Genomic DNA, 27,034 nt, shown 5'->3' on the forward strand with positions numbered 1-27,034 from the left:
CACAGCCGCGGGGCGGGGGCAGAGCCGCGGGGCAGGGGGCAGAGCCGCGGGGCAGGGGCAGAGCCGCGGGGCAGGGGTTAGAGCCGCGGGGCAGCGGGCAGAGCCGCGGGGCAGGGGCAGAGCCGCGGGGCAGAGGGCAGAGCCGCGGGGCAGGGGGCACGGCCTTGGGGCAGGGGCAGAGCCGCGGGGCAGGGGGCACGGCCTTGGGGCAGGGGCACAGCCGCGGGGCAGGGGGCACAGCCGCGGGGCTGGGGCAGAGCCGCGGGGCAGGGGGCATGGACGCGGGGCAGGGGTTAGAGCCGCGGGGCAGGGTCACAGCCGCGGGGCAGGGGTTAGAGCCGCGGGGCAGGGGGCAGAGCCTCGGGGCAAGGGTTAGAGCCGCGGGGCAGGGTCACAGCCGCGGGGCAGTGGGCACAGCCGCGGGGCAGGGGTTAGAGCCGCGGGGCAAGGGGCAGAGCCTCGGGGCAGGGGCAGAGCCGCGGGGCAGTGGGCACAGCCGCAGGGCGCCGGCACTGCCACAGCTTTCTCCCTCCCCCTGGTCTGGGGCTTTGGGTTTGGTTTTTTTTTTTCCCCCCGGTCACTTCTTTTTCCTCATAATTTATTTGCAGTTTTCCCGAGACAAAAACGAAATCAGAGTCATCATTTACACTTAACAAGGCTCAGAAAGAAAAGACGAAAGGCTCAGGGTGTTTGGAAGGGGGAGGAGGGACGGTTCGGGGGGTGGGGGGTGGGGTATGCCGGGGCGGGGGGGAGGAGGGGGGGCGGGGAGGGTAGGGAGAGGTGTGGAAAAAGAATGAGAAAAAGGGGAGGAGGAGGAGGAGGAGAAGAGAAAAAATTTGGCAACGATCTACCAGCATTCATGGGACAGTAACAGCTCAGCTCAGCTCCTCGACATAACAGCGTTTAGCGCCCGAGGGTTGCTCCCGCGCAAAGGGCATGCAGAAAAAAACCCATCAGAATTAGGAAAAACGAACCAAAAAGAAAACCAGAAGAGATTCCCCGGCCCACCCCCCTCCCCCCCAGCCAAAAACCAGCCCCCAGCAACACACGGCGAGAGAGGAAGGAGAGAGAACCGTGGCCAAGCCTGGAGGGTGCCTGGAATCGGTGGTCATGCCTCTCGGGGAAGAGGTGTAGGGGGGTAGGAGCAGCCGCTTTGGGCCGGGGCTGGGGGGCACTGCCCAGCACCGCTGTGCCTTTGGGAGGGGGGGGGCGGCGGGGCCCCCCTGGCACCCCGCGGAGCAGCCCGTGCCCCCTAAGAGACCCTTCTCTTAGTCTAAAGTGCTTTCGATGCTGCGGCGCTGCTGGCTGGATCGCGCCGCTCCCCTCTGCTCCGCAGCCCCCGGTGCGCGCCACCCGCACCCCCCTCGCCCCAAACCTGCCAGCACCTAGAGCTGCCGCCCAGCCGCCCGCCTGCCGGGGAGGGGGGGAAAACGGGGTGCTAGGCTTTGTCACCGAGGTGGGGACCGGCGCTCACCGGCGGACCCTCCCAAGGCTCCCCCTGCGCCGGCAGCGCCCCGGGGACGGCACGGACCCCCTGCGCGGCAACGCTCCCGGGGGCAGCGCCGCCCTCTGGGGAGGGGAGTGGGGGTCCGTCCATCCTTGCCCTCCCATCTCATTTACCACCCGGCAGCTCCCCCCAGCCCCCCGTGGCCGAGGCCCCCCCGGGACTTCAAAAATAAAGAGCTCTCTATGTACAGGGGCCCGGGCGGGGGGGAGCGAAAGCGGAGCCCACAGAACGACCACCAGCGACAGCGACACGCCACGAACACAGCCAGCGAGGGGGCGACGCCCCGGGACCCCCGCCAGCCGGGAGACACCCCCAAGGCAGAGACGAGCAGAGAGGAGGGAGAGAGGGGAGGGGCCCCGGCTCCCCCCCACCTGTGGCCGAGCGGCTGCGCTGGGGTCTGGGGGGGCTCTGGGTGGAGGTGGGCGCTGCGGGGTTTTGCCTTTTTTTGTGTGGTTGGTTCGCTTTTGTTGCTTTTCCCTTGTTTCCCTGGTGGCGGTGGTGTTCTTCTCGGAGGTGTTCTTCTCGGTGGTGTTCTTCTCGGTGTTCTTCTCGTCGGTTTGGCTTTTTGTTTTTTGCTCTTTTTTTTTTTGTCTTTTTGTTTTCTGCAAACACAGGCACTGGAAGGGGGAGGAGAGGGGCCGGGGCGGAGGGGGGGGACAGGCATGCGGACGCGTGCTGAGGGGCCGCAGCTCCGGCTGCCGGCTCGGCTCCCATCGCCGTCTCCGTCGGGCTGGAACCAGGACAGCAACCGCCAGGCTCTGCGGGACAGGGGTCAGCCAGGAGCAGGGCACCCTGAACCCCAACCCCGAGAGCTCTGCAGGACAGGGGTCAGCCAGGAGCAGGGCACCCTGAACCCCAACCCCGAGAGCTCTGCAGGACAGGGGTCAGCCAGGAGCAGAGCACCCTGAACCCCAACCCTGAGAGCTCTGCGGGACAGGGGTCAGCCAGGAGCAGGGCACCCTGAACCCCAACCCTGAGAGCTCTGCGGGACAGGGGTCAGCCAGGAGCAGGGCACCCTGAACCCCAACCCTGAGAGCTCTCCGGGACAGGGGTCAGCCAGGAGCAGGGCACCCTGAACCCCAACCCCATGAGCCCTGTGGGACAGGGGTCAGCCAAGGCACTCAAATCTTGAGCCCCAACCCCATGAGCTCTGCAGGAACCAAAGTGCCCAAACTCTGAGCCCCAGCTCTGAGAGCTCTGCAGGACAGGGGTGAGCCTGAGCTGAGGCACCCAATCCTCAACCCCATGAGCTCTGTGGGGACAGGATGAAACAAAACTGGGGCACCCTGGCGGCCCTGAACCCCAAACTCAGATCCTGCACACTCTGTGGGATAAGGGTGAGCCCAAACTGGGGCACCCACACTCCTGACCCCATGTGGTCTCCTAGATAGGGCTGAACCTGAACCAGGACCCTCAGATCCCCAGGGATGAGGGTGAGCTGAACTAGGACACCTTGGCACCCTGCCCCCCAACCCCAAGAGCTCTGCAGGGATGGGGGTGAGGCTGAACCAGGGCACCCTGAACTCTGACCCTGTGAGCTCTGCAGGGATGGGGGAAGCCCCTAGGCTTCAATCCAGCGATGAGTTAACCTGAACCAGGACACCCTGGCACCCCGAAGCCCAACCCCAAAAGCTCTGCAGGGATGGGGTGATCCTGGACCAGGACACCTTGAGACCCCAACCCCCATAGCTCTGCATGAACAGGTGCAAGCCCAAGTCCAGACACTTTGGCACCTTGACCCCAAGAGCTCTGCCGGGATGGGGGTGAGGCTGAACCAGGGCACCCTGACCCCCAACCCTGAGAGCTCTGCAGGGATGGGGGTGAGGCTGAACCAGGGCCCCCAAACCTCAGCCCAGTGATGGGGTTAAGCTGGACCAGGACACCTTGGCACCCCAAACCCTGACTCCAACAGCTCTGCAGGAGTGGGGGCAAGCCTGAACCAGGGCCCCCAAACCCCAGCCCAGTGATGGGGTTAAGCTGGACCAGGACACCTTGGCACCACAAACCCTGACCCCAAGAGCTCTGAGGGGATGGGGGTGAGCCTGAACCAGGGCCCCCAAACCCCAGGCCAGTGGTGGGGTTAAGCTGGACCAGGACACCTTGGCACCACAAACCCCAACCCTGGGAGCTCTGAGGGGATAGGGGCCTGAACCAGGGGCCCCAAGCCAGGGCTGGGGGCCCACCCAAACCAGGTCACCTTGGCACCCCCCGAGCCCCTGCTCACCTTCACTGGAGGGGGGCGACCGGGGCCCCCGAGCCGTGGAAGTGGACGTTCTGCCACTTGCCGTCGCGGCGGTGCCAGACGCGAGTCTCCTCGGACTGGCTGGTGCGGGGCCGGCCCTGGGCGTCGATGTACTGTGTCAGGCGGATGTAGGCGATGCAGGCTGCGTCCTCCCCGATGACGTGCACGTGGGGGTTGAGAATGGTGGTGTGGATCGGCTTATTGTTCTTGGACAGCACTGCGGGCACGGCACGGCACGGCTTGGCTCGGCTCGGCTCGGAACGGGCAGGGAGTGGGCAGGGGAATGGGCAGGGGAATGGGCTGGGACCAGGCAGGGCACCAGGCAGGGGAATCAGCAGACGACAGGCAGGGTAGACAGGGTGTGGGCAGGGCAGGCAAGGTGCAGGTAGGGCAGGCAGGGGGCAGACAGGGCAGGCAGGGGGCAGGCAGGATGGGCAGGGGGCGGGCAGGGGGCAGGCAGGGGGTGGGCAGGGTGCAGACGGGGGGGACAGGGTGCAGGCAGGGCAGGAAGGGTGCAGGGGGTAGGGTGCAGGCAGGGGAGGCAGGGCAGGCGGGGGGTCAGGGTGCAGGCGGGGGGCAGGGGGCAGGCAGGGGGCAGGGTGCAGGCAGGGGGGCAGGGTGCAGGGTGCAGGCAGGGGGGCAGGGTGCAGGCAGGGTGCAGGGTGCAGGCGGGGGGGCAGGGTGCAGGCGGGGGGCAGGGGGCAGGCAGGGGGAGCAGGGGGCAGGGTGCAGGCAGGGGGAGCAGGGGGCAGGCAAGGGGCAGGGTGCAGGCAGGGGTGCAGGGTGCAGGCAGGGGGGCAGGGGGCAGGGTGCAGGCAGGGGTCAGGGTGCAGGCAGGGGGAGCAGGGTACGGGCAGGGGGGGCAGGGGTCAGGGTGCAGGCAGGGGGCAGGGGGCAGGCAGGGTGCAGGCAGGGTGCAGGGGGCAGGCAGGGGGAGCAGGGGACGGGCAGGGGGCAGGGTGCAGGCAGGGGGAGCAGGGGACGGGCAGGGGGCAGGGTGCAGGCAGGGGGAGCAGGGGACGGGCAGGGGGCAGGGTGCAGGCAGGGGGAGCAGGGCAGTCACTCACAGTTCTCGAAGTAGAAGCGGTGGAAGTCCATTCCCTCCACCAGGTTGCCCAGCGCCTCGGGCTCGAAGGAGGTGAGCCCTGGGTCGCAGATCTTCCTGCAAGGCAGGGGGTGAGCTGCGCACGGCCCCAGCCCACCTCGCCCGGCCCCACCCCAGGCCCCTCCCCCGGGCCCCACCCCAGGTGCACTCACGCATAGGCCTCGAAGTCGCCGTTGTTGACAGCCTCGATCAGCTGCTCTGTGATTTTGATGATCTCCTGCTTGCGGGCTGCGGGGGCACAGGGGCGCGGGGGGCACAGGGGCGCGGGGGGCACACAGACACTGTCACTGCCCGGCCCCGGCCGGGCCCCGCCCTGCACCAGGGGCCCCGGAGGCAGGGGAGGGGTGGGAAGGACAGGGCCGGGGGGGAGGGAGGGAGGGACACACATGCATGGGGAGGGGAGGTGGAGAAGGGAGCTGGGGAGGAAGGCTTGGGGACAGACAGACCGACCATGGGGACAGATGGACCTTGGGACAGACAGACCATGGGGACACACCCTGGGGACAGAGAGACAGACCATGGGGACAGACACACCTTGGGGACAGGGGGGTGTTGGGTACCAACCCAGGGACCTCTGCATGCCCAGGACCCCCAGCTCTGCCACACCAGCACCAGCATCCCAAGGCCCAGGGGTCCAGCATCCTCCCAGCACAGCCCAGTGCTGCCCAGTGCCATCTCAGTGCCCACCCAGCACATCCCAGTGCTGCCCAGTGCCATCTCAGTGCCCACCCAGCACATCCCAGCGCTGCCCAGTGCTGCCCAGTGCCATCTTGGTGCCCACCCAGCACATCCCAGTGCTGCCCAGTGCCATCTCAGTGCCCACCCAGCACATCCCAGCGCTGCCCAGTGCTGCCCAGTGCCATCTTGGTGCCCACCCAGCACATCCCAGTGCTGCCCAGTGACATCTCAGTGCCCTCCCAGCACATCCCAGTGCTGCCCAGTGCCATCTCAGTGCCCACCCAGCACAGCCCAGTGCTGCCCAGTGCCATCTCAGTGCCCTCCCAGCACATCCCAGTGCTGCCCAGTGCCATCTCAGTGCCCACCCAGCACATCCCAGTGCTGCCCAGTGCCATCTCAGTGCCCTCCCAGCACATCCCAGTGCTGCCCAGTGCCCTCCCAGTATGCTCAGGCATTGCAGTGCCCCTGCAGTGCCGGCTCAGCATGTCTCAATGCTTCCCAGTGCATCTCACACGTTACCCCAGTACATCCCAGTATACCCCAGTGCAGCCCAATGCATCCAGTTCCACACCACTGTCTCCCAGTGCCATCCCAGTGCCATCCCACTGTGGCTCAGTGCCATCCCAGTACCACCCCAGTGCATTACAATGGATTCCAGGTCCATCCAAGTGCACCACAACACCTTCCAGCCTGATCCTATCTCCTCCCAGTGCACTCTGATGCCTCCCAGTGCACCCCAGTGTCATTCCAGTGCATTCCAACACGCTCCAGTTCCATCCCAGTGCAATCCTGCTGCATCCCAGCAACACCCCAGCGCACTCCACTGCATCTCAGTTACATGGTGGAGTGTTCCAGAGCCATTCCAGGCCCCCTGGATGCATCCCCAGCTCACACCAGCACCTCCCAGGGCCCCCCAGTGCACCTCATCCCAGCATGCCCCAGGGTGCCCATGGCATATCATCACACCAGTGTGTCCCAGTGCACCCCAGGGCCATCCTGCTGCAGCCCAATGCAAATCTACCGTGTCCCAGTGCTATTCCAGTGCATCCCAGTACGTCCCAGTTCCACTCCAGTGAATTGCAGTGCCATGCTATTGCTTCCCAGTACCACTTCAGTTACATCCCAGCTCCACCCACTGCATCCCAGTGTCACTTAGGAGCATCCCAGTGCCATCCCAGAGCCACCTAGGACCATTCCAGTGTCACCCAGGAGCATCCCAGTGCCACCTAGGAGCATCCCAGTGCCATCCCAGTGCCACCTAGGAGCATCCCAGTGCCATCCCAGTGTCACTCAGGAGCATCCCAGTGTCACCCAGGAGCATCCCAGTGCTGTTCCAGGACCATCCCAGTGCCACCCAGGAGCATCCCAGTGCCACCCAGGAGCATCCCAGAGCCATCCCAGTATCACCCAGGAGCATCCCAGTGCCACCTAGGAGCATCCCAGTGCCATCCCAGTGCCACCCAGGAGCATCCCAGTGCCATCCCAGTATCACCCAGGAGCATCCCAGTGCCACCTAGGAGCATCCCAGAGCCACCCAGAAGCATCCCAGTGCCACCCAGGAGCATCCCAGTGCCACCTAGGAGCATCCCAGAGCCATCCCAGTGTCACCCAGGAACATCCCAGCGCCACCTAGGAGCATCCCAGAGCCACCTAGGAGCATCCCAGTGTCACCCAGGAGCATCCCAGTGCCACCTAGGAGCATCCCAGAGCCATCCCAGTGTCACCCAGGAACATCCCAGCGCCACCTAGGAGCATCCCAGAGCCACCTAGGAGCATCCCAGTGTCACCCAGGAGCATCCCAGTGCCACCTAGGAGCATCCCAGAGCCATCCCAGTGTCACCCAGGAACATCCCAGTGCCATCCCAGTGTCACCCAGGAGCATCCCAGAGCCACCCAGGAGCATCCCAGTGTCATCCAAGAGCATCCCAGTGCCACCCAGGAGCATCCCAGAGCCATCCCAGAGACACCTAGGAGCGTCCCAGTGCCATCCCAGTGTCACCCAGGAGCATCCCAGTGCCATCCCAGAGCCACCCAGGAGCATCCCAGTGTCACCCAGGAGCATCCCAGTGCCATCCCAGAGCCACCCAGGAGCATCCCAGTGCCACCCAGGAGCATCCCAGAGCCACCAGGGAGCATCCCAGTGCCATCCCAGTGCTGTCCCAGTGCATCTCAGCTTCTCTCCACCGTGTCCCAGTGCACTGCAGCACCATCCCAGTGCATCCCAGTGCCTTCCTAGTGCATCCCAGTGTTTCCCAGTACATCCCACTGCCGTTCTGGTGCATACTTAGCACTGCCCAGTTCCATCCCAGTATATCCCAGCGCCGTCCTGTTGCACCCTGGTACATCTCAGCTCCGTTCTGGTGCATTCCAATACAACCCAGTTCCATCCCAGTGTGTCCCAGTGCTGCTCTGCAGCACATCCTTGCACTCCAGTTTGCCCAGTGACATCCCACTGCAGCTCAGGGCTACATCCCAGTGCTACCCCAGTCCATCCCAGTTCTGTCCAGTTCATCTCAGCACCATCCCACTGTATGCCAGCATCACTCCAGTGCATCCCACTGCCATCCCAGTCCATCCCAGTGCATTCCAGCACCTTCCCAGCACATCTTAGTATATCCCAGTGCACCCCAGTGCGCCCTGGTGCCATTCCAGTGCTATCCCAGCTCGTTCCAGCACCCTTCCAGTGCATCCTAGTGACATCCCGGCACACCCCAATGGATCCTGGTGCCATTCCAGCGCATTCCAGCAGCATCCCAGTGCAAACCAGCACCACCCCAGTGTATTCCAGCTCCATCCTACAGCATTCCAGCTTCCTCCCAGTGCAACCCAGCTCCATCCCAGTGCATTCCTGCTCCATCCTAACACATTCCAGATCCACCCCACTGCAACCCAGCTTCCTCCCAGTGCAACCCAGCTCCATCCCAGTGCATTCCAGCACTCTCCCAGTGCATTCCTGCTCCATCCCAGTGCATTCCAGCACCATCCCAGCATATCTCAGTGCCATCCCAGTGCATTCCAGCACCACCCCACTGCAACCCAGCTCCATCCCAGTGCATTCCTGCTCCATCCCAGTGCATTCCAGCACTCTCCCAGTGCATTCCTGCTCCATCCCAGGGCATTCCAGCACCACCCCACTGCAACCCAGCTCCATCCCAGTGCATTCCAACACTCTCCCAGTGCATTCCTGCTCCATCCCAGTGCATTCCAACACTCTCCCAGTGCATTCCTGCTCCATCCCAGTGCATTCCAGCACCATCCCAGCATATCTCAGTGCCATCCCAGTGCATTCCAGCACTCTCCCAGTGCATTCCAGCACCATCCCAGCATATCTCAGTGCCATCCCAGTGCATTCCAGCAGGAGCCCAGTGCCCCCCAGCCCTGCCTTGCCCTGTGTCACCTTTGGTGTCCTCGTCCTCGATGGTGGTGTTGGTGCTGTCGGACGACTCCTGCCCGCGGGACGGCAGCGGTGTGGGAGGGAGAGACACAAAGAGAGAGAGTCAGAGGCCGGCCCGGCTGGGGCTGGGGGCGATGAGCCCGGCCGGGGCTCTGCGGCACGGCCGCGGGCGGGGCTCCGGGGCCCTCTCCGCCGTCACCACGCCCCACGCGCGCTCCTCGTCTGCGCCAGCGCCACGGCCCCCTCTGCCCACCCGCGCCGTGGGTGATGCTGGGGGGGGAAGATGGAGGTGGAAGCGGGGTCCCTGCTGACCCCCACGGGGGGGTCCCGGGGTCAGCGAGAAGGGAAGAGAGGCAGCAATACCTTGACGCCGTCCGCGGGGTTATGAATTACTGTAGTTTGAGGCTCCTACGGGAGAAGGGAGAGAGACAGAGGCGGGGGAGAGGGAGGGAGGAGGAGGAAGCGAGAGCCCGGGAGGGGACAACGGAGGGGTGGGGGGGTCGGGGACGGACGACGACGGAGCGAGCAGCACGCGGACGGGGACGAAGAGAGACCCAGACCGGGTGTGGGGAGGAGCAGGGGGGGGAAGAGAAGCAGAGAGTCATTAGTCCAGCGGCAGCCAAATGGTTTAATTCACAGAGAGACGGAGGCAGGGCGCAGGCGGGGGACAGGCGCGGCGGGACCCCGCGGGCGGCCGCGGAGGAGCCGCCCCGCTCCTGGAGGGCAGCCCCGTGCCCGTATCCCACACTCGCTGCACCAGCCGGGCATCCCTGTGCCCCTGAACTCCACACGCTTGTGCCAACCGGGCATCCTCCTACCGGTACCCCGCACTCGCTGCGCTGCCCGGGCATCCCTTTGCCTGTGTCCCGTGCCCACGGCACCAGCCGGACCTGCACACGCCCGTATCCCACACTCACTGTGCCAGCTGAGGAGCCCCGTGCCTGCATCCTGCACACGCCGTGCCAGCTGGGCATCCTCACGGCCATAGGCTGCACGTACTACACCGAGCAGACATCCTCATGCCTGTGTACCACACTCCCTGCGCTGCTGGGCACTCCCATGCCCGCATTTACTGTACCACACAGGTACCCCTGTGCCCATATCCCTCACTCCCTGTGCCAGCCGAGCATCCCTCTGCCCGCATCCTGCACTCACCGTGTGAGCTGGGCATCACTTTACCCGTGTCATGCCCTCATGGTACCAGCTGCTCATGTTCATGCCACGTCCTGCACTTGCCGTGCTGCCCAGACACCCCCATGCCCATATCCTGCACCCACTGTGCCAGCCGAGTGGCCCTGTGCCCATATCCTGCACTTACCTTGCTGCTGGGGTCATGGTTGGCATCCCCAGGGCCGTGCCCATGTCCTGCACCTGCCTCACCGTGGGTGTGGTGGGGACAAAGCCTGTGCCCATGTCCTGCACCAACCTTATCTGTGTGGTGTGGTACCCCTGTGCCCACGGCCTGCACCCACCTTGCCATCCACGTGGGGGGGCATCCCCATAGCTGAATGCTGCACCCACCTCACTGTGCCCACCTGCTGTCCATGCCACTGGGGTCCTGCTGGGGGTACCCTGCACCCAGCTTTTCTGCATGACAGGCACCTCTGTACCCACCTTGCTGTCTGCATTGCAGGCACCCTCGTGCCCACGTCCTGCACCCATCTTGTTGCTGCCACGGCAGGGGCACTCCTGTGTCCTGCTCCTGCACCTACCTTGCCAGTCCCATCGGGTACCTCCTGTGCCCACATCTGTACGCATCCTGTCTGTCTGGAGCAGCATCCTTGTGCCCATATCCTGCACCCACCTCGCCACCCCCAGTCACGGGGCATCCCCACGCCCGTGCCCTGCACCCACCTCATGTCCCCACGGCAGGGACTTCTCTCTGCCTGTTCCCTGCACCCACCTTGTCCCTGGTGGGGGGCACCCCCGTGCCCATATCCTGCCCCCACTCTGCTGCCCTGTCCTCACTGCCCCCACCCAAGCCCCGGGACGGACGGACGGACGGACGGCCAGCCGCGAGGAGGTGGGGCATGGCGATGGATGGGATGGGATGGGCGGGGGGATGGATCCGGCGGGGGGGAGCACTGGGGGTGGTGGCGGCGGGGGCAGGGGGGGGCACCTACCAGGGCGGCGGGTGGGAGGGTCCCCTTGGGGCTGGTGACGCCGGCGCTGCCTTTGGTGCTGTTGGTCTGGGGCTGGGGAGGGGGACAGAGGAGGGGGCTCAGCGACCTGGGGCGGGTTGGGGTTGGCTCCCCCCGTGCCCCCCCCGCGGCCCCTCACCTTCACGCCGTCAGCCTTCTTGTTCAGTAAGCTCTTAGCTGCTGCGGGGCGGGGGCGAGAGGGGCAGAGCGTCAGCGGCTGCCCCTCCCTGGGGACAAGGACGCTGCGTGTCCCCTCACCCTGACAGCCCTTCCCCACCTCCCACCCTGCTGCACCATCGGGAGCTGGCAGCACCCAGCCCCCCCCAGAGTTGGAGGGGGCGACACTGGCAAGGGGGTGACCTCAACTTGGGGGCGTCCTCAACCTGGGGGCGTCCCTAACCTGGGGTGTCCCTAACCTAGGGTGTCCCTAACCTGGGGTGTCCCTAACCTGGGGGTGTCCTCAACCTGAGGGTGTCCCCAGCATGGGGATGTCCTCCAAGTGGGGTGTCCCCAACTTGGGGGTCTTCCCAGCCTGCTTCAAACTGAGGGTTTCCTCAACCTGGGGGTGCCCACAGCCTGGGGGGGGTCCTCAAACTGGGAGGTGACCCTATATGGGAGAGGGTCCCCGTGCTGAGGCAGATGTCCCCATCCTAGGGGGTGTCCCCATCCTAGGGGAGATGTCCCCCTCTTGGGGGCACGTTCTCCATTCTGGGGGGGTGTCCCAAACTGGCAGCAGTGTCCCCATGTTGGGGAACATCTCCAGTAGTGGGGCAGTGTCCCACCCTGGGGACACAAACGTGAGCTGGAGGGGGAGTCCCCAGCCTGGGGAGTGTCCTTATCCTGGGCCCGGGGGACAGACACCCAACCTGAAGCAGTGTCCCCAGGCTTGGGAACTGTCCCCATCCTGGGGGAACTGTGCTCATCCTGGGGGTGGGGGAGTCCCCAAACTGAGGGGGGGGTCCCCCAGCCTGGTGGCCCCCAGAGGGTGGGGCAGAGCTGGCTTACCTTGGAGAAATGCAGAGAGGAAAGCGAGAGAGGGGGAGGGGCAAGAGAGAAATGGAGGGAGAGGAGGAAAAGGAAAAACATAAAAAACCAACATAAAAAAGATGAGTTGAGCCGGGGGGGGGCGGCCCCCTGTGCCCCCCCTCAGTGTCACCCTGGAGGGGGACGAGGAGGGAGAGCGTGGGGAAGAGCATCTCTCACTGACACAGCTATTGGGACCTCTGGCCGTGGGGGGGACATGAGAGGGGGGGGGCACGAGAGGCCGGGGGTGGGGTGGGGGTGTCACCTCCGAGCTCGGGGACACACCAACTCCACCCTCGCCCCCCCGTCCTCCCCCTCCCGGCCCTGGCATCACGGGCAGGGTGGGGGCGTGCCTTGCCAAGGTGGGTGGCAGCCGGGTGGCACCGAGCAGCACCCACTGCGGAGGGTAGGGCAGATGAAGGGGGGGGGGGGAGGGGACACCCCTGCCCCCCCACCCCTGACGGAGCCATGTTTCTCCCGGGGGTCCCTGGTGGGGGCGGTCCCCAAGGGTCGTGGTCCCTCCTCTGAAAGCAGGCGCTGAGAGGTGAGTTTAGACCAGAGCCGAACTGGGCGGGGGGGAGAGGGGGAGGGGGGCAGACGGAAGGGGGCGCGGGGGGGCAGCGGTAGCCCTTATGTGGGGGCAGGGGGCAACGGTTTAAGACCCCGCCGAGTGTTCCGCGGCGCCACGAACACCGGCTGCAGCCCTCGGGAAGCCGTGCGGGGGGGCACATGCGGGGGGGGGGGGGGGGCGTGCGGGGCCGTGCGGGGCTGGGGGCCGTGCGGGGGGCACACACAGAGCGGGGGACACGGCGGGGACGTGGTGCATGCGGCTGGGTCGTCCCCCTCCATGCAGGGCTGTGCCCCCCGCTGGGTGCTTGGCAGGGAGCAATGGGGGCGGGGGGGGCTAAATTGATCTTTGTTTTATTTCACCCCCCCGAGAGCCGCATTGCTGCCCCGGGGGGGGGCCTCTGGGGGGCTGTCACCACACTGTGTCCCCCATGCCGGGGACTACTGGCCTGGGGCAGGGCACAAGCACCCAAGCAGTATCCCCAGGATGGGGGGAGGGGCAGATATTGTGGGGGAGGGGGGCACAGAGACCCCCACAGGCGTAGGTGACAGTGGGGGGGGTGGGCAGGAGACACTGCCAGGGTGGGTGGCAGTGAGAGTGACAACAGCCACCTGAGAGGGGGAAAGGAGAGTGGCATCTCTCAGTCCCCGTGGGGAGGGGGAGAGGCTGGGGAGGGGGAGGTAATGCGGGGGGGGCATGCGGGGGGGGCCATGCCAGCGCTCCCATTTTCGAGGAGGGTACCCGAAACCTTCCTGGGGGCGAGAAGAGGATGGTTGGAAGGGGACATAGGGACAAAGGATCCAGGGTGGGTGGGGGACACACAGAGAGAGATCAAGCGGGGGCCGGGGGTCGGGGGCCGGGGTGGGGGCCGGGGGGGCCCTGTGCGGACACGTCTACCTTGTTCCACCAGCCCCAGGGGGGCCCCGGCGGCGGCCGCCGACATGGTCGGAGGAGCTGTGGTCTGTCTGCCCACTGCGGGCAGGAGAGAGAGAGAGAGAGGGAGCGGAGCTCCGTTAGGGGGGCACCGGGGCGGGGGGGCAGCCGGGACACCCCCCCACACACCACCGCCTCCTCTCCCCCCCCCCCCGCCACCCCCCCCCACCAGCTGCCGGGGTGCCCCTGGCCCCCGCCCTCGCCGCGGGGCTGCGGGGGGCTGGTGATGCTGCGGTGTCACCCCCGGCCCCGCGCCGTGTTCCCCCCCGTGGTGGGTCGGGGGGGACACGCCGGGACCGGGCACTACCTGCTGCTGGGTGCCTGGGGAGGGGGGGGGGGCGTGTCCTGGACCCCCCCCCGGGTTATGCCTCGGCGACGGGGGAAAAAATGGGGGTGGGAGGTGCTTGGGGGGGGGAAGGGGAGAAAGAGAGAAAGACAGCGACAGAGAGAAGGGGGCACCGGCCTCGGAGGGGGCTGCGGGGAGGGGGCTGCGGCCCCCGGCCCCCCCCCAGCCAGTTGGAGCCCCCCCTTACCTGAGAAGTTCCTGGTGGCCAGCATGGTGGTGAGGATGGCTCCCTGCAAGAGGGGCACAGGGTCAGGCTGGGGGTGGCACCAGGGGTGCAGGATGGGAGGGAGTGGTGGGGTGGCAGGGGCACAAATGGGGCACAGCATGACCTGCTGGGCAGAGGCAAGGGCACACTGGGCAACACATTGCACATGGCCAGGAGGGCACCATGGCACAGTGTGCTACCCTGGGCAGGAGGACATTGTCACACAGTGAGACATCCTGGGCAGGGGCAGGAGGGCACTGTGCCGTACTGAGTAGCACTGGATGGGTCTGTGGCCCATGGCACAGCACCAAGTGGCCAGAATGGCACTGTGACGCAGCAGGCATGGCCAGGACGGGACCATGGCACCACCTCAAAGGGACTGTGCCCTGCAGGGAGGCACCAGCGTGCTGCCAGGGTTGGGTGGCATTGGGCACAGAAGCACTGGGCACCCATCACAGCAGGGCAGGACTGTGGGGTGGCAGGGACAAGACCATGCTGCAGCAGGCACTGCCAAGGTGTGACTGTGCTGCACTGGGCATGGCCGGGACGGGACCATGGCACCGCTGCAATGGGGCTGTGCCCCCGGGGGGAGCTGTGGGGATGGGCAGGGCGGTGCTGTGCCCCGCGGGGATGGGCAGGGCAGTGCTGTGCCCCATGGGGATGGGCAGGGTGGGGATGGGCAGGGTGGTGCTGTGCCCTGTGGGGATGGGCAGGGCGGTGCTGTGCCCCGCGGGGATGGGCAGGGCAGTGCTGTGCCCTGTGGGGATGGGCAGGGTGGTGCTGTTCCCTATGGGGCTGGGCAGGGTGGTGCTGTGCCCTGTGGGGACGGGCAGGGCGGTGCTGTACCCCATGGGGATGGGCAGGGCAGTGCTGTGCCCTGTGGGGATGGGCAGGGCGGTGCTGTGCCCCATGGGGATGGGCAGGGCAGTGCTATGCCCCGTGGGGATGGGCAGGGTGGGGATGGGCAGGGCGGTGCTGTGCCCCATGGGGATGGGCAGGGTGGGGATGGGCAGGGCGGTGCTGTGCCCCGTGGGGATGGGCAGGGTGGGGATGGGCAGGGCGGTGCTGTGCCCCATGAGGATGGGCAGGGCAGTGCTGTGCCCCGTGGGGATGGGCAGGGTGGGGATGGCAGGGCGGTGCCAGTGGGCAGGACCAGGGCCACGTTCAGCCTCTCTCACCTTGAGCTTCCTCCTGGCATTGAACTTTTTCAGACACTCGACGGTCTCCTGCCTGTGCATCATGGAGGCCACGGTGGAGCGTTGCTGTGGGGACAGCAGCGTCAGTGCCAGGCTGGGCAGGGGCAGGGGCAGGGGCAGGGGCAGGGGCAGGGGCGGGGCAGGGACGCCCCCTGGCGGCAGGGCCGCGGCACTTACGCAGACCCAGGGGTGCTTGAGGGCTTCGTGGGCTGTGATGCGCTTGGCAGGGTTGATGGTCAGCATCTGGTTGATGAGGTTCTTGGCTTCGGGGGTCACCGTGTCCCACTCGGGAGAGGGAAACTGCGCGGGGCACGGGGGCAGGGAGGTGGCAGGGGTGAGGGCCGGGGCAGGGGCAGCCCTGCAGCACTTCCCAGGTGTCCCCAGGCGGCCACCCAAAGCGGCCCTCGGGCAGGGATCAGTCCCTCGGAGGGCTGCAGAGCGCGCAGCCGCCGGGCCGGCACCGGGCACTTACGTCATAGGCACCGGCCTTGATCTGTTGGTAGAGTTTGTGCTGGTCCTCGTCCCAGAACGGGGGGTACCCCACCAGCAGGATGTAGAGGATGACACCTGGAGAGGGGCAGCAGGGGAAGGGTTGAGGGCACACACAACCCTCTGCCACCTTGTGGCTCTCCACCGGGCCCTGCCCCAGGGGCAACAGTGTCCCCAGGATGGCACTGTGCCCTGTGGCAGCAGCCACCTGGGAGAGAGTGGAACAGCCCTGGCACACAGCTCAAGATGGGGACTGGCACAGGGACCAGGATGAGACAGAGACAAAGGAGGCAGGACCAAGATGGGGAAGGGGATGGGAGTGGGGACAGGGTGGGGACAAGATAAAAGGGACAGGATGGGCGTGGTCAGGACTGGGGATGGGATGAAGGGAAGGGGGACAGGATGGGGACAGGATGGGTGCTGGGTGGGACAAGTGTGGGAGTGGGGAGGGGAGCAAGGTGAGGCTGGGATGGGAATGGGCAAGGATGGAGTTGGGAAGGGCACAGAGGGGGCAGGGGCCCAGGGTGGCAGCAGGTCAGGCTCTTACCACATGCCCAGATGTCCACGGGTTTGCCATAGGCCTCTTTGCGCAGGACTTCAGGGGAGAGGTAGCCAGGCGTGCCCGCAAAGCCTGGCACAGAGAGGGGCAGAGGCTGAGCCCAGCTGGGGCAGGCAGGGGGCAGGGACAGGGTTGGCAGTGGGGGCACGTGGTGGGCATGGGGCTGGGGCACAGGCGTGGGGCGGGGATGCACTGGGCACAGGACTGGGAGGTGGTGAGCAGGATGCCGTGGGCATGGGGCAGGGTTGTGGTGAGCATGGGGCAGGATGCGGTTGGCATGGGACAGGCACTCGGCAGGCAAAGAGCAGGGATGTGGCAGGCACAGGGCTGGGACTTGGTGAGCAGGATGCAGTGGGCACGGGGCAGGGATGTGGTGGGTACAGGTGGGATGCAGTGGGCATGGGGCAGGGATGTGGTGGGTACAGGCGGGATGCAGTGGGCATGCAGAAGGGCCGCGGTGGGCATGGGGCAGGGAGGCGGTGGGCAGGAGCCAGGCTGGCACTCACCGAACCAGGCCTGCTGATCCCCCTGCACCTCGATGGCAAGGCCGAAGTCTGCCAGCTTCACTGCTGCCCCTTTGCACTTGCTGGCCAGGAGCAGGTTCTCTGGCTGTGGCAGTGCCAGGGCAGTGCCAGGCCCAGGCAGTGGTGGGCACAGGGCAGGGGGGCAGTGGAGGGAGGCAGAGGAGCCATCACATGGGTCCTACCTGGCTGCCACCCCTGTGCTAGCAGGGCTGCAGACAGTGCCCCCATCCAATGCCCAGGGGGAGCCAGGTGGCACAGATGCCACATCCGGCCCCAGCCCAGTACCACCCAGCCTCATCCCTGTGTCCTGCCCAATCCCAGCCCCACAGCCCAGCCCCCAGCCCCCAAATCCCACCCAGCTGCTGCTCACAACAGAGGAAGGTGAGGGCAAGCCGTGGGCAGGGGGACTGGCACTGCCCCCCAGCTCAGCTCAGGAGAGGGTCACCTGCACCCCCAGAAAGGGGAGATGGCAGCTGGGGGCATCCAGAGCAGAGCTCAGTGACACCCCCACACTCCAAGGGCCCGGGGGCGTGGGGACCCACCCTGCACCCCCCCAACCCCACTCCACCCCAACTCTGATGACCCCAGGCCTGAGGGGCAGAGGGGCAGGGAGGGGACACTCACCTTGAGGTCCCTGTGGACCACCCCCATCTGGTGACAGTGGAGCACAGCCTCCAGGATCTGCTGGATGCAGTGGCTGCGTGCAAAGGGGGAGGAGTGGTCAGGGACATGCTGCACCCCCACCTCCCACCACCTCCCGTACCCCCTGGGACCCCTAAACCAACCTCTCCACCTGCTGCACTCTGGGGGGGCCCTACAGAACCACACAGTGACCTTGGGGTGCTGACACTGGCACCCCCCTTCCCCTGGGGCAGAGGGGTGTCACTTCCTGAAGGTCACCTCTGAGGGGTCACTGTCTGGGGGGGTCACTGCCTCAGGGGGAGGGCACACTCCTGGGGGACCACCCCTGGAGGGGTCACCACGGAGGAGTCACTGCCTGGGTCGCACCTGGGAGGACATCCCTGGGAGTGTCAAAGTCTTGGGGGTCTGAGGGAGTCAGCCCTGTCTGGGGGTAACCCGTGGGGGGATCAATGACCCCCAGGGGTCTCGCCCCTAAGGGGAGTTCACTGTCTGAGGGTCACCCCTGGTCGGGGGGAGTCACCCTGAAGTGAGGGGTCGCTGCCTGCGGGGGTCACTGTCCGGGGATGTCACCCCTAGGGCTAATCCATGGGAGGGTCACTGTCCCAGGGGGCACTGCTGGGGGGCTCCCCTCTTGGCATGGAGCCACAAGGGTTCACCCTAACGGTGCTGCCGTGCCCCCCACCCGGGGACCTTCCCAGCCCTGCTGCTGCCCGGCGCCGGGGTCCCCCAGACAGGACTGATGTGGGGGGAGGGGACAGAGGGGCCGGCGGGCGGGAGGGGCGAATGGAGACGAGACAAGAAAGAAAGAGGGAAGGAGCAGGGGGGATGAGAGGCTGAGATGGGGGTGATGGGAGAGCCCCCGGCTGGGGGTGGTGGGGAGGGGGCAACCTCCCTTCAAGGACGAGGGGCAAAAAAAGGGGAAGGGAGGGTGGGCAAGAAAAAGGAGGAGGAGGAGAGAGCCCCAAAGCGGGGTCGGTGCGGGGAGCGTGGGCCCGGGCAGCGACGATGCTCCTGCGGGCGGGGGGCACGGCCCCTCCCGGCCCCCCCCCGGGGTATACTGACCTGCGGCTCCCTCTGCACGGGGGCAAAGTGATGGGTGGGAGAAACGCGGGCAAATAGCTCATGGACACAGTGACTGCAAAACAAAACGGGGGGCGGGGGGCGGGGGGCACGGGAGGGGAGAGGGGAGGCGTGGGGAGTAGGGGGTAGGAGGGGAGCAGGAGGGGGGAAGGATGGGGATAAAGGGGGGCAGGGTGAAGAACAGGTATGGGGAAAGGGGAGGAGTTGAGTGGGGCAGGATGGAGGTGGGGAGGTGGGAGAAGGGGATGGGGTGGGAAAAAGGAGTAGGGGGGCAGAGGGGGAGCAAGGGGTGGGAAGGGGTCAGGATGAGGGGTGGGATGGAGAGGCGTGGGATGGGGGGGTAGGAAAGGGGGACAGGGTGCAGGTGAAGGGGGGGGACAGGATGTGGGAGAGGGCAGAGGATAGGGATAAGGGGGGGGGGCAGGATGGAGGGGCAGAGGATAGCAGAGGGGGGCAGGAATTTGGGGGAGGGGGGTGGAGGAGATGAGGGAGGAACCGGGATGGGAATAAAGGGGTGAGGGAGCAGGAGGGGGGACAGGGGCAGGGGGGGGCAGAAGGGCAGGGGGGGGGGTGGGAGACAAAACACGGGGAGGGGGGCGTGCCGGGGTGGCAGCGAGCGGACAGGCAGCAGTGGGACGGCCGGACAGATGGACAGACACACGGACACACAGAGCCCGAGCCACGCGTGATGGGAGACAGGCGGGGATGTGGGGCGGGGGGGGGACGGACGGAGGCGGGGGGTGGGGAGCATGGGGGGGGGACAGGGACCGGGGGACGGAGATGGGGGGAACGAGAGAGGGGGAGAAACAATGTTGTGAAAGCCCAGAGACCACGGGGACGGGCACACGGCGGGCACACAGGGCCTGGGGGTGGCACCGGCGCTGGAGGGGGGTGGGGGGGGCCGGGAGGGCCCCCCCGCCCCGCCCACCGCCAGCTCCCCCGCGCACAGTCGCGACAGCGCCAGGCCTCGGCGGGGAGGGGGCAGCATGAGGCACGGGGGTGCCCACTGAGCGCCTGGCAGCAGGGCGGAGCCGGGGGCAGGGGGTTGGGGTCATGGGCGTGTGAGGGGCACCTCGGGCAACCCCGCACCCACTGGGCGCCCCCCCTGCCTGCCTGGCTGCAGCTGCCCCATCCCTGCAGCCCCCCTGGTGGGGGGCACTGGGGGGCTCGGGGGCTGTCCAGAGGGGGCTGTGGGGAGGGTCTGGGCGGGCACAGGGGCTCACCTGGCATCGGCCTCGCTGTAGTACTCCCGTGCCACGATGTCCTCGAAGAGCTCTCCACCGGTCACCCTGCAAGGCAGCCAGGGCACCGTGTCAACCCCCGGGCACCCACGGCACCACCTTGAACCCCCACCCCCAGTACCGCCCCGGGCACCCATGGCACCACCTTGAGCCCCCACCCCCAATACCGCCCCGGGCCCCCCGCGTCCCTCGGGGCCTCACTCACAGGTCAAAGACGAGGTAGTGGAAGCCTTCCTCCGAGATGCTGTCGTGGAGCCGCACTGAGGGGACAGGCATGGAGTGGGGCACGGCACAGGCAGGCACACCTGGCACACCTGAGCCTGCCACACGCAGCCTCATGCCCGCATCCCCTGAGTCCCCAGGGAGGGCACCCGGCAGGACCCCCTGCCTGCAACCCCACATCACCAGGGGGTGCTTAGTGTGTGCCCGGGGGGGGCACCCAGCACATCAATCATGTGTCACCAGGAGGGGTGCCCAGGATGTGCCCGGGGCACTTAATACCTCCCAGTGCTGACACCCTACAGAACCCATGAGGGTGGCACCTCATATGGGCCCAGAGGGGCACCCAGCCACAGACGTGGCATCCAGGACGTGTCTGGAGTGGCACCCAGCAGTGCCTCAGGGTGAGCCCTGCCCAGCCCACGCTCCCGGCGCGCCCGCGGTGCCACTCACCGATGTTGGAGTGCTTCAGCAGCCGGCAGATCCGCGCCTCCCGCTCCAGTTTCTGGTGGTCTGGGGGGGACAGGCGTCAGGAGGGGCACCCGGCCCAGCCCCCCACACCCGGGGACACCCCCGAGGGGGTCACTGCCCCTGCCGAGGGGCCCACGGCTGCCCCCCAGCGGTGAGCGCCGTGCCTGCGACGGGCAGCGCCGGGAAGGCGCAGGAGGCACAGCGAGAGCAGGGTGGGAGCAGAGGAGGGGAGGTGTGAACAGGGGACACACACGTGTGGGAACGATCGTGTGTGTGACAGCACGTGTGTGTGTGTGTCTCTGGGTGTATCCGTGTGTGTGTGTCCATGTATGTGTGAGTGTGTGTCTGTGTGTGTGTGTCCATGTGCGTGTGTGTGTGTGTGTCTGTGTCCGTGTGTGAGTGTGTGTCCATGTGTGTGTGTATCCATGTGTGTCTGTCCATGTGTGTCTGTCCACATGTGTGTCCATGTGTGTGTGTGTGTCTGTGTCCATGTGAGTGTGTGTCCATGTGTGTGTCCATATGTGTGTAGTGTGTGTGTGGCCATGTGTGTGTCCATATATGTGTAGTGTGTGTGTGTCCATGTGTGTGTTCATGTGTGTGTAGTGTGTGTCCATGTGTGTCCATGTGTGAGTGTGTGTAGTGTGTGTCCATGTGTGTTTGTGTCCATGTGTGTGTCCATGTGTGTGTGTAGTGTTTGTCCATGTGTGTGTGTAGTGTTTGTCCATGTGTGTTTGTGTTCATGTGTGTGTCCATGTGTATGTGAGTGTGTCCATGTGTGTGTCCATGTGTGTGAGTGTGTGTAGTGTGTGTCCATGTGTGTTTGTGTTCATGTGTGTGTCCATGTGTGTTTGTGTCCGTGTGTATGTGTGTGTCCATGTGTGTGAGTGTCCATGGCTGTGTGAGTGTGTGCCCATGGTTTAGCCATGGGGTCTGTGGTGACAGGCTGGACTTGATGACCTTAGGTCCCTTCCAACCTTGGTGATTCTGTGTGTGTGTGTCCATGTGCCTGAGTGTACATGGGGGGGTGAGTGTGTGTGTCCGTGTCTGTATGTGTGAGTTTGTGTCCATGTGTGTCCATGGGGGTGTGTGTGTCCCTGTGTGTGTGTCACCATGTGTGTGTGTGTGTCCGTGTGTGTGTGTCCATGCGTGTGAGAGTATGTGCGTGTGTGTGTGCATGTGTGTGTGTGTGAATGTGTCCCTGTGTGTGTCCACGTGTGTGTCCATGTGTGTATGTAGGTGTGTCCATGCGTGTGAGAGTATGTGTGTGTGTGTGCATGTGTGTGTGTGAATGTGTGTGCATGTGTGTGTGTGAATGTGTGTGCATGTGTGTGAATATGTGTCCCTGTGTGTGTCCGTGTGTGTGTCCATGTGTGTGTGTGCATGTGTGTGTGTGAATGTGTGTGCATGTGTGTGAATATGTGTCCCTGTGTGTGTCCGTGTGTGTGTGTCCATGTGTGTGTGTGACCATGTGTGTGTGCGCATGTGTGTGTGTGTCAGATGGTGTTTGGTGTAGGTCGGACTCGATGACCTCAAAGGTCTTTTCCAACCTGATTAATTCTATTTGATTCTATTCTACATGGGTGCGTGAGTGTGTGTGTGTGTGTTCATGTGTGTGTCATATGTGTGTTCATGTGTGTTTATATGCGTGTGTTCATGTGTGTGTCATATATGTGTTCATATGCACGTGTTCATGCGTGTTCATGTGTGTTCATATGCATGTGTTCACGTGTGTTCATATGTGTGTTCATGTGTGTGAGCATATGTGTTCATCTGTATGTTCATATGTGTGTCATGTGCGTCATGTGTGTTCATATGTGTTTTGTGGTCATGTGTGTTAGTGTGCGCTCATGTGTGTTCATGTGTGTGCATTCATGTGTGCGTTCATATGTGTGTGTTCATGTGTGTGTTCATATGTGTGTTCATATATGTGTGTGCATGTGTGTGAGTGTGTGTGCATGTGTGTGAGTATCCATGCATGTGTCCATGTGTGTTTCCATGTGTGTGCGCACATGTGTATGTGTCCATGTGTGTGAGTACCCTTATGTGTGTGTCCACGTGTGTGTGTGTGCAGATGTGAGTGTCCATGTGTATCCATGCGTGTGCACATGTGTGTGCGCACTCGTCTGTGCACGTGTGTCCATGTGTGTGCGTGCAGATGTGTGTGTCCCTGTGTGCTAATGTCTGTGTATACCTGGCACACACATACCTCTGCACACTCATTTGCACACACACACATCTGCACACCCCCCCCCCTGCACACACACATCTGCACACACACCTGCACACACACCTGCACATACACACTTGCACACACATTGCACACACATCTGCACACACATCTGCACACACACACTTGCACACACACCTGCACACACACATCCCTGCACACACATACATACCTGCACACACACATGCACATACACACCTCTCCACATTGCACACACACACCCCCCGCACACACACACCTGCACACACACATCTGCGCACACACACATCCCTGCACACACACACACCTGCACACACACATCTGCACACACACACACCTGCACACACCCACCTGCACACACACATCTGCACACATCTGCACACTGCTCACGTCCAAGTGTCCCCCACCCACCCTGGGCCATGCCCCCCCATGAGCAGCCGGCTCTGGCTCCCCCGTGTGACCCCTGCCCACTCGCGGTCCTGTGCCCCACCCTGGGCTCCCTGCATGGGACACTGAGCAACGCCTGGGGTGGGGAAGGGGCACACAAGAACCTGGGGCACAGGAGTGGGTATGGGAAAGGCAGGATTCGGCCCCCACCCCCGGCTGGCAGCCCCTGCCACAAGCACTGCAGGTGTCAGGGGTGCCACAGATACCATGGGCATCATGGGCACCACGGGTGTCTGGGAGTCGCAGGTGCCATGAGTGTCACTGGCACCACAGGTGTCAGGGGTGTCACAGATGCCGTGGGTGCCAGGGGCACCATGGGTGTCACAGGCACCACGGCACCACAGGTGTTATGGACGACATGAGCATCCCCACAGGCATCGCCAAGGCACTGGGGTGGCCGTGCTGGGGGTGGCCGGGCTGGGGGTGGCCCCGGGGGTCCTACCTCTGGCCGAGAGCTTTTTGGTGTTGATGATCTTGGCGGCGTACTCATGGCCGGTGCAGAGCTTGACGCAGCGCCGGACCACCGAGAAAGCCCCCCTGGGGGGGAGCCAGGCTCAGCGACCCCCGCCTGTCTCCCCCCCGCCCCGAACCGCTCAAGGGTGGGCTCCCACCCGTGACTCAGCACCCTGCGCCCGCGGGCTGTGCTGGCCGTGACTCAGCACCCGGGGGGTGAACCCTGGCACGGGGGGTGGAGGAGCCCCCGAGGCTGCGCGGCCCTGGGCACGTCCGGGGTGCAGATGGGGGGCGGGGGAGGTGCAGGGGATGGGGGGGGGAGGGGGGCGGTGGGGTGAGCGCCCGGAGGGGAGCGGGGGCTGCATCGCGCAGGGGGTCGGCGGCTGGATCCGGCCCCGGCAGCCGTTGCCATGGGGACGGCGGTGGCCCGGATGGCGGCGGTGGCCATGGTGGCGGCGCAGGTGGTGGCGATGGCGATCGTGGTGGCAGTGTCGTTATTGGTGGCGATGGCAGCGGGCCCAGGGCTCGGTGGGCGACAGGGAGCCAGCTGCCAGCGGCAGCCCCCGGAATGGGGACGGGGACAGGGACGGGGAGGGCACAGGGTGGCTTTGTTAGCAGCGGGCAGTGCCACCTGCTCACCGCAGCCCCTCCGAGTGCCACCACCACCTGTCCCTGCACAGGGCCGAAGTCCCGGGCCGCAGTCCCTGCCTGTCCCCTGCCCGCCGGGGTCCGCAGGGACAGCTGTGTCCCAGCTCAGCGGCACCCATGCCTTGCGGGGGGTCCGGGCAGCGTCGGGGTGGGCAGAGAGGGGACCCTCACGGGGCACAGTCCCCGAGTCGGCTGAGGATACATCAGAGATGATGATCCCGTTGTGGGGGGCACCGGCCGAGCCGCGCTACCGCGCCGTGGTCCCTACATCCCTGGACGCGGAGGGTCCTTGCCGGCCGGGCGGGGGCACCATGCCACCGCTAGGGAACGAGGGGCAACTCCCGAGGGGCCTGGCACCCCCCGGATCTCCCGACCCTTGCCCAGGCGGCCGCAGGGACAGAGCACACCGGGGGGATGCCAGCTCCGGTGGGAGGAGGTGACCCTCACTTCCCCTCCCCGCAAGCTGTGCCTCAGTTTCCCCCCCGGGGGCAGATGTCCCCGAAAGCCCCGAGAGGGGCGGGGGCCGGGCGGGGTGGCTGGCAGGTGACACGGAGGGATGGCGGGGGGGGGGGGGGAGAGAAGCCATGTTGCCATGGCAACCAGGACGGGCTGCATTGGGGGGAGAGGAGGAATCGCCCCGGATGGCACCGCGGCTGCCCCCCGCGGTACCCACCAAAGGGCCACGGCTCTCCTTGCAAAACACCCCCCTGCTATGGGGGTGTCCCCCCCACGACGAGGTCTGTCCCCATCTGCCCCTCCCGCCCCCCAGTTTTACCCCCTCAGCCCTGCACGCGTGTCGGGCATGGTGCATCTCCCCCCTCTACCACGGCCTGGGGGGCAAATGAGCCCCCCCCAAAAGCTCCTCCTCAGCCCCCATCAACACTCACCCCGGGGAGGGTCACAGACACGGGGGTGGGGGGGAGTGGGAAGGTGGATGGCTCTCTCGGGGGGGCAAAAGGGACCTGGGGTCTAGAACTGGGGGGGTTACAGAAGGCTGGCGGGGGGGAGAGTGGATTTGGGGAGTTATGTAAGGCCCAAGAAGGTCTAATGGGGGCTGGGGAGGGAGGCGGCTGGAGGATGAGGAGGGTCTGCAAGGACCAGGGCTGGGGGGGGCGCTACAGAGGTATCAGGTGGAGCTGGAGAAACTGGGGGATCTACAAGGGTGGGGGTTCAGGGGCGCCCTGAATATGGGGGGGCGCTGAAATGAGCAGGTGCCTGTGAGGGCTCAAGGACGATCATGAGGATGAGCAATGTCTGTAGGGACCTGGGGGGCTATAAGGACTCGGGGGGGATGGGGGGTGGGCTATCGTGACTGAGGGGCTTGGGGGGGTTCTATATGGACCGTGGGGGGGGGGGGGGCGCTGGTGAAATCTAGAGGGGGTCTGGAGGGATTGAGGCTATAAGGACCAAGCAATCTGGAGGGGGTGGGGGAGGCTGTGAAGGTGGGGGCTGTAGGAGCAAGAGGGGCTCTAAGGATGGGGGATGGGCTGTAAGAACCAGGGGAGAGGTGGGGAGGGATGGGGGGGTCAGGAGAGGTGGGGGATGAAGGGTCCATAGGGTCCTGGGTGGTTATAGCCGGGAGGGGGGGGGAGTGTCTGTGGGGATGGGTAAGTGGGGACCAGGGGGGTCTGGGGTGACCTGGGCATAGATAAGGACTGGCGGGGGGAGGGGGGGTGGAGAGGGAAGGCCAGAAAAGATCGAGGGGGTCTGCAGGGATGGGTATCCATGAGGATAAGGATGGGAAGGGGGCTTGGGAACAAGGGGGTGCAGGGACTAGAGGGGGGCTGTGGAGACGGGAGGGGCCCGGAGGAAGGTGGTGGTGGGGGAGGGCTGTCCGAGCTGCTGTGGGGGCGCTGTAAGGTCCCGGGGGGGGTCAGGTACCCGAACGAGGTAGGGGGGCCGGTATAAGGGGGAGGGGAGGCAGGGCCAGTACCGGGGGGAGGGCAGTATGGGGGGGGGGTGGGGGGAGGCTGGGCAGGGCCGGTCCCGGTTGGGGGGAGGCCCGCGGGGGGGTGCTGGGGGGTTCGGTCCCGGGTGTCCCTTCCCGAGGGGGGGGAGGAGGGGAGGGGATGCGTCACGTCTGCACCGAGCGGCGGCCGGAGCCCCGGGCAGCGCCCCCCGCCCCCGCCACCCCCGCTGCCGCCCCGGGCCGTGCCGGTGCCGGTGCCCGTGCCAGTGCCCGCGCCGGTGCCGGCGGCTCTTACTTGCCGATCTCCTCGTAGAGCTGGTACTCGTCGGTGAAGCGGGTGCAGGGCACGGTGGTGGCCATGCTGCCGCCGCGCCGCGCCGCAATGAACCGCCCCGGCACCGGCACCGGCTCCGCTCCGGCTCCGGCTCCGCCTGGCGCGGGGGGGCGGGAGGAGGCGCCGCCGGGGGCCGGGGGAGGCACCGGCCGGGGGAGGCACCAGCCCGGGACAGCCTCCGCCGCCCCCCACCCCTGCCGCGACTGGGATCCCCCCCACCCCCGGGGCACCTCCCGCCTCGAACCGGCCCCCGCGCTGGGACCACCTCCCCTGTCGCCCCCGCACGCCGAAGCCCATCCGCATCCCTCTCCCGCGACCCTCGGGACCCTGCGGGGCTCCCCCGCCGCTGTCTCGCCAGCGGGGCAATAACCACACAAATTGCTCCTCCCCGCCCCCCAGGACCCCTTTATCCCAAATTCCCCCCTCGGTGGGGGGACCAAGAGGCCTCATATCCACTCCCTCCCCTTCTGCAGG

The 27,034-nt window shown here is 65.9% G+C and overlaps 1 protein-coding gene across 7 annotated transcripts; it reads right to left on the reverse strand.

Annotated features, from left to right (window-relative positions):
- Positions 1–571: 571 nt before the first annotated feature.
- On the reverse strand, positions 572–26,651 carry CAMK2B (calcium/calmodulin dependent protein kinase II beta). 7 transcript variants are annotated; one of them, XM_068156669.1, is made up of 21 exons: positions 26,522–26,651; positions 23,659–23,753; positions 20,546–20,605; positions 20,079–20,133; positions 19,856–19,921; positions 17,535–17,607; positions 16,893–16,995; positions 16,375–16,458; positions 15,811–15,905; positions 15,516–15,638; positions 15,321–15,404; positions 14,125–14,167; positions 13,556–13,630; positions 11,207–11,247; positions 11,050–11,121; positions 9,290–9,334; positions 8,930–8,978; positions 5,007–5,082; positions 4,817–4,911; positions 3,732–3,966; positions 572–2,265 (listed from the first exon to the last, which is right to left on the reverse strand). In XM_068156669.1, exons 1-20 carry the CDS (start codon positions 26,584–26,586, stop codon positions 3,734–3,736), a joined length of 1,632 nt encoding a protein of 543 aa, XP_068012770.1. In that variant the 5' UTR covers positions 26,587–26,651; the 3' UTR covers positions 572–2,265; positions 3,732–3,733. The 7 variants fall into 7 exon arrangements, with proteins under 7 accessions (XP_068012770.1, XP_068012771.1, XP_068012775.1 ...); XM_068156670.1 differs by having other exon boundaries at positions 11,207–11,244; positions 26,522–26,650; XM_068156674.1 differs by lacking the exon at positions 13,556–13,630.
- Between the last annotated feature and the right edge of the window lie 383 nt (positions 26,652–27,034).

The sequence above is a fragment of the Melanerpes formicivorus genome, unplaced genomic scaffold, assembly GCF_026170545.1.
Source record: "Melanerpes formicivorus ecotype bairdi unplaced genomic scaffold, bMelFor1.0.p_v2 SCAF_34, whole genome shotgun sequence".
Taxonomy (NCBI): Eukaryota; Metazoa; Chordata; class Aves; order Piciformes; family Picidae; genus Melanerpes; species Melanerpes formicivorus.

Excerpts from the sequence above, each read along its gene's own strand:
- CAMK2B (XM_068156669.1), bottom strand. The coding sequence starts at position 26,586 with ATGGCCACCACCGTGCCCTGCACCCGCTTCACCGACGAGTACCAGCTC. Across the intron at positions 23,754-26,521 it reads CTCTACGAGGAGATCGGCAA|GGGGGCTTTCTCGGTGGTCC; the intron begins GTAAGAGCCGCC and ends GCTCCCCCCCAG. Across the intron at positions 5,083-8,929 it reads CGAGGACGAGGACACCAAAG|CCCGCAAGCAGGAGATCATC; the intron begins GTGACACAGGGC and ends GTGCCCCCGCAG.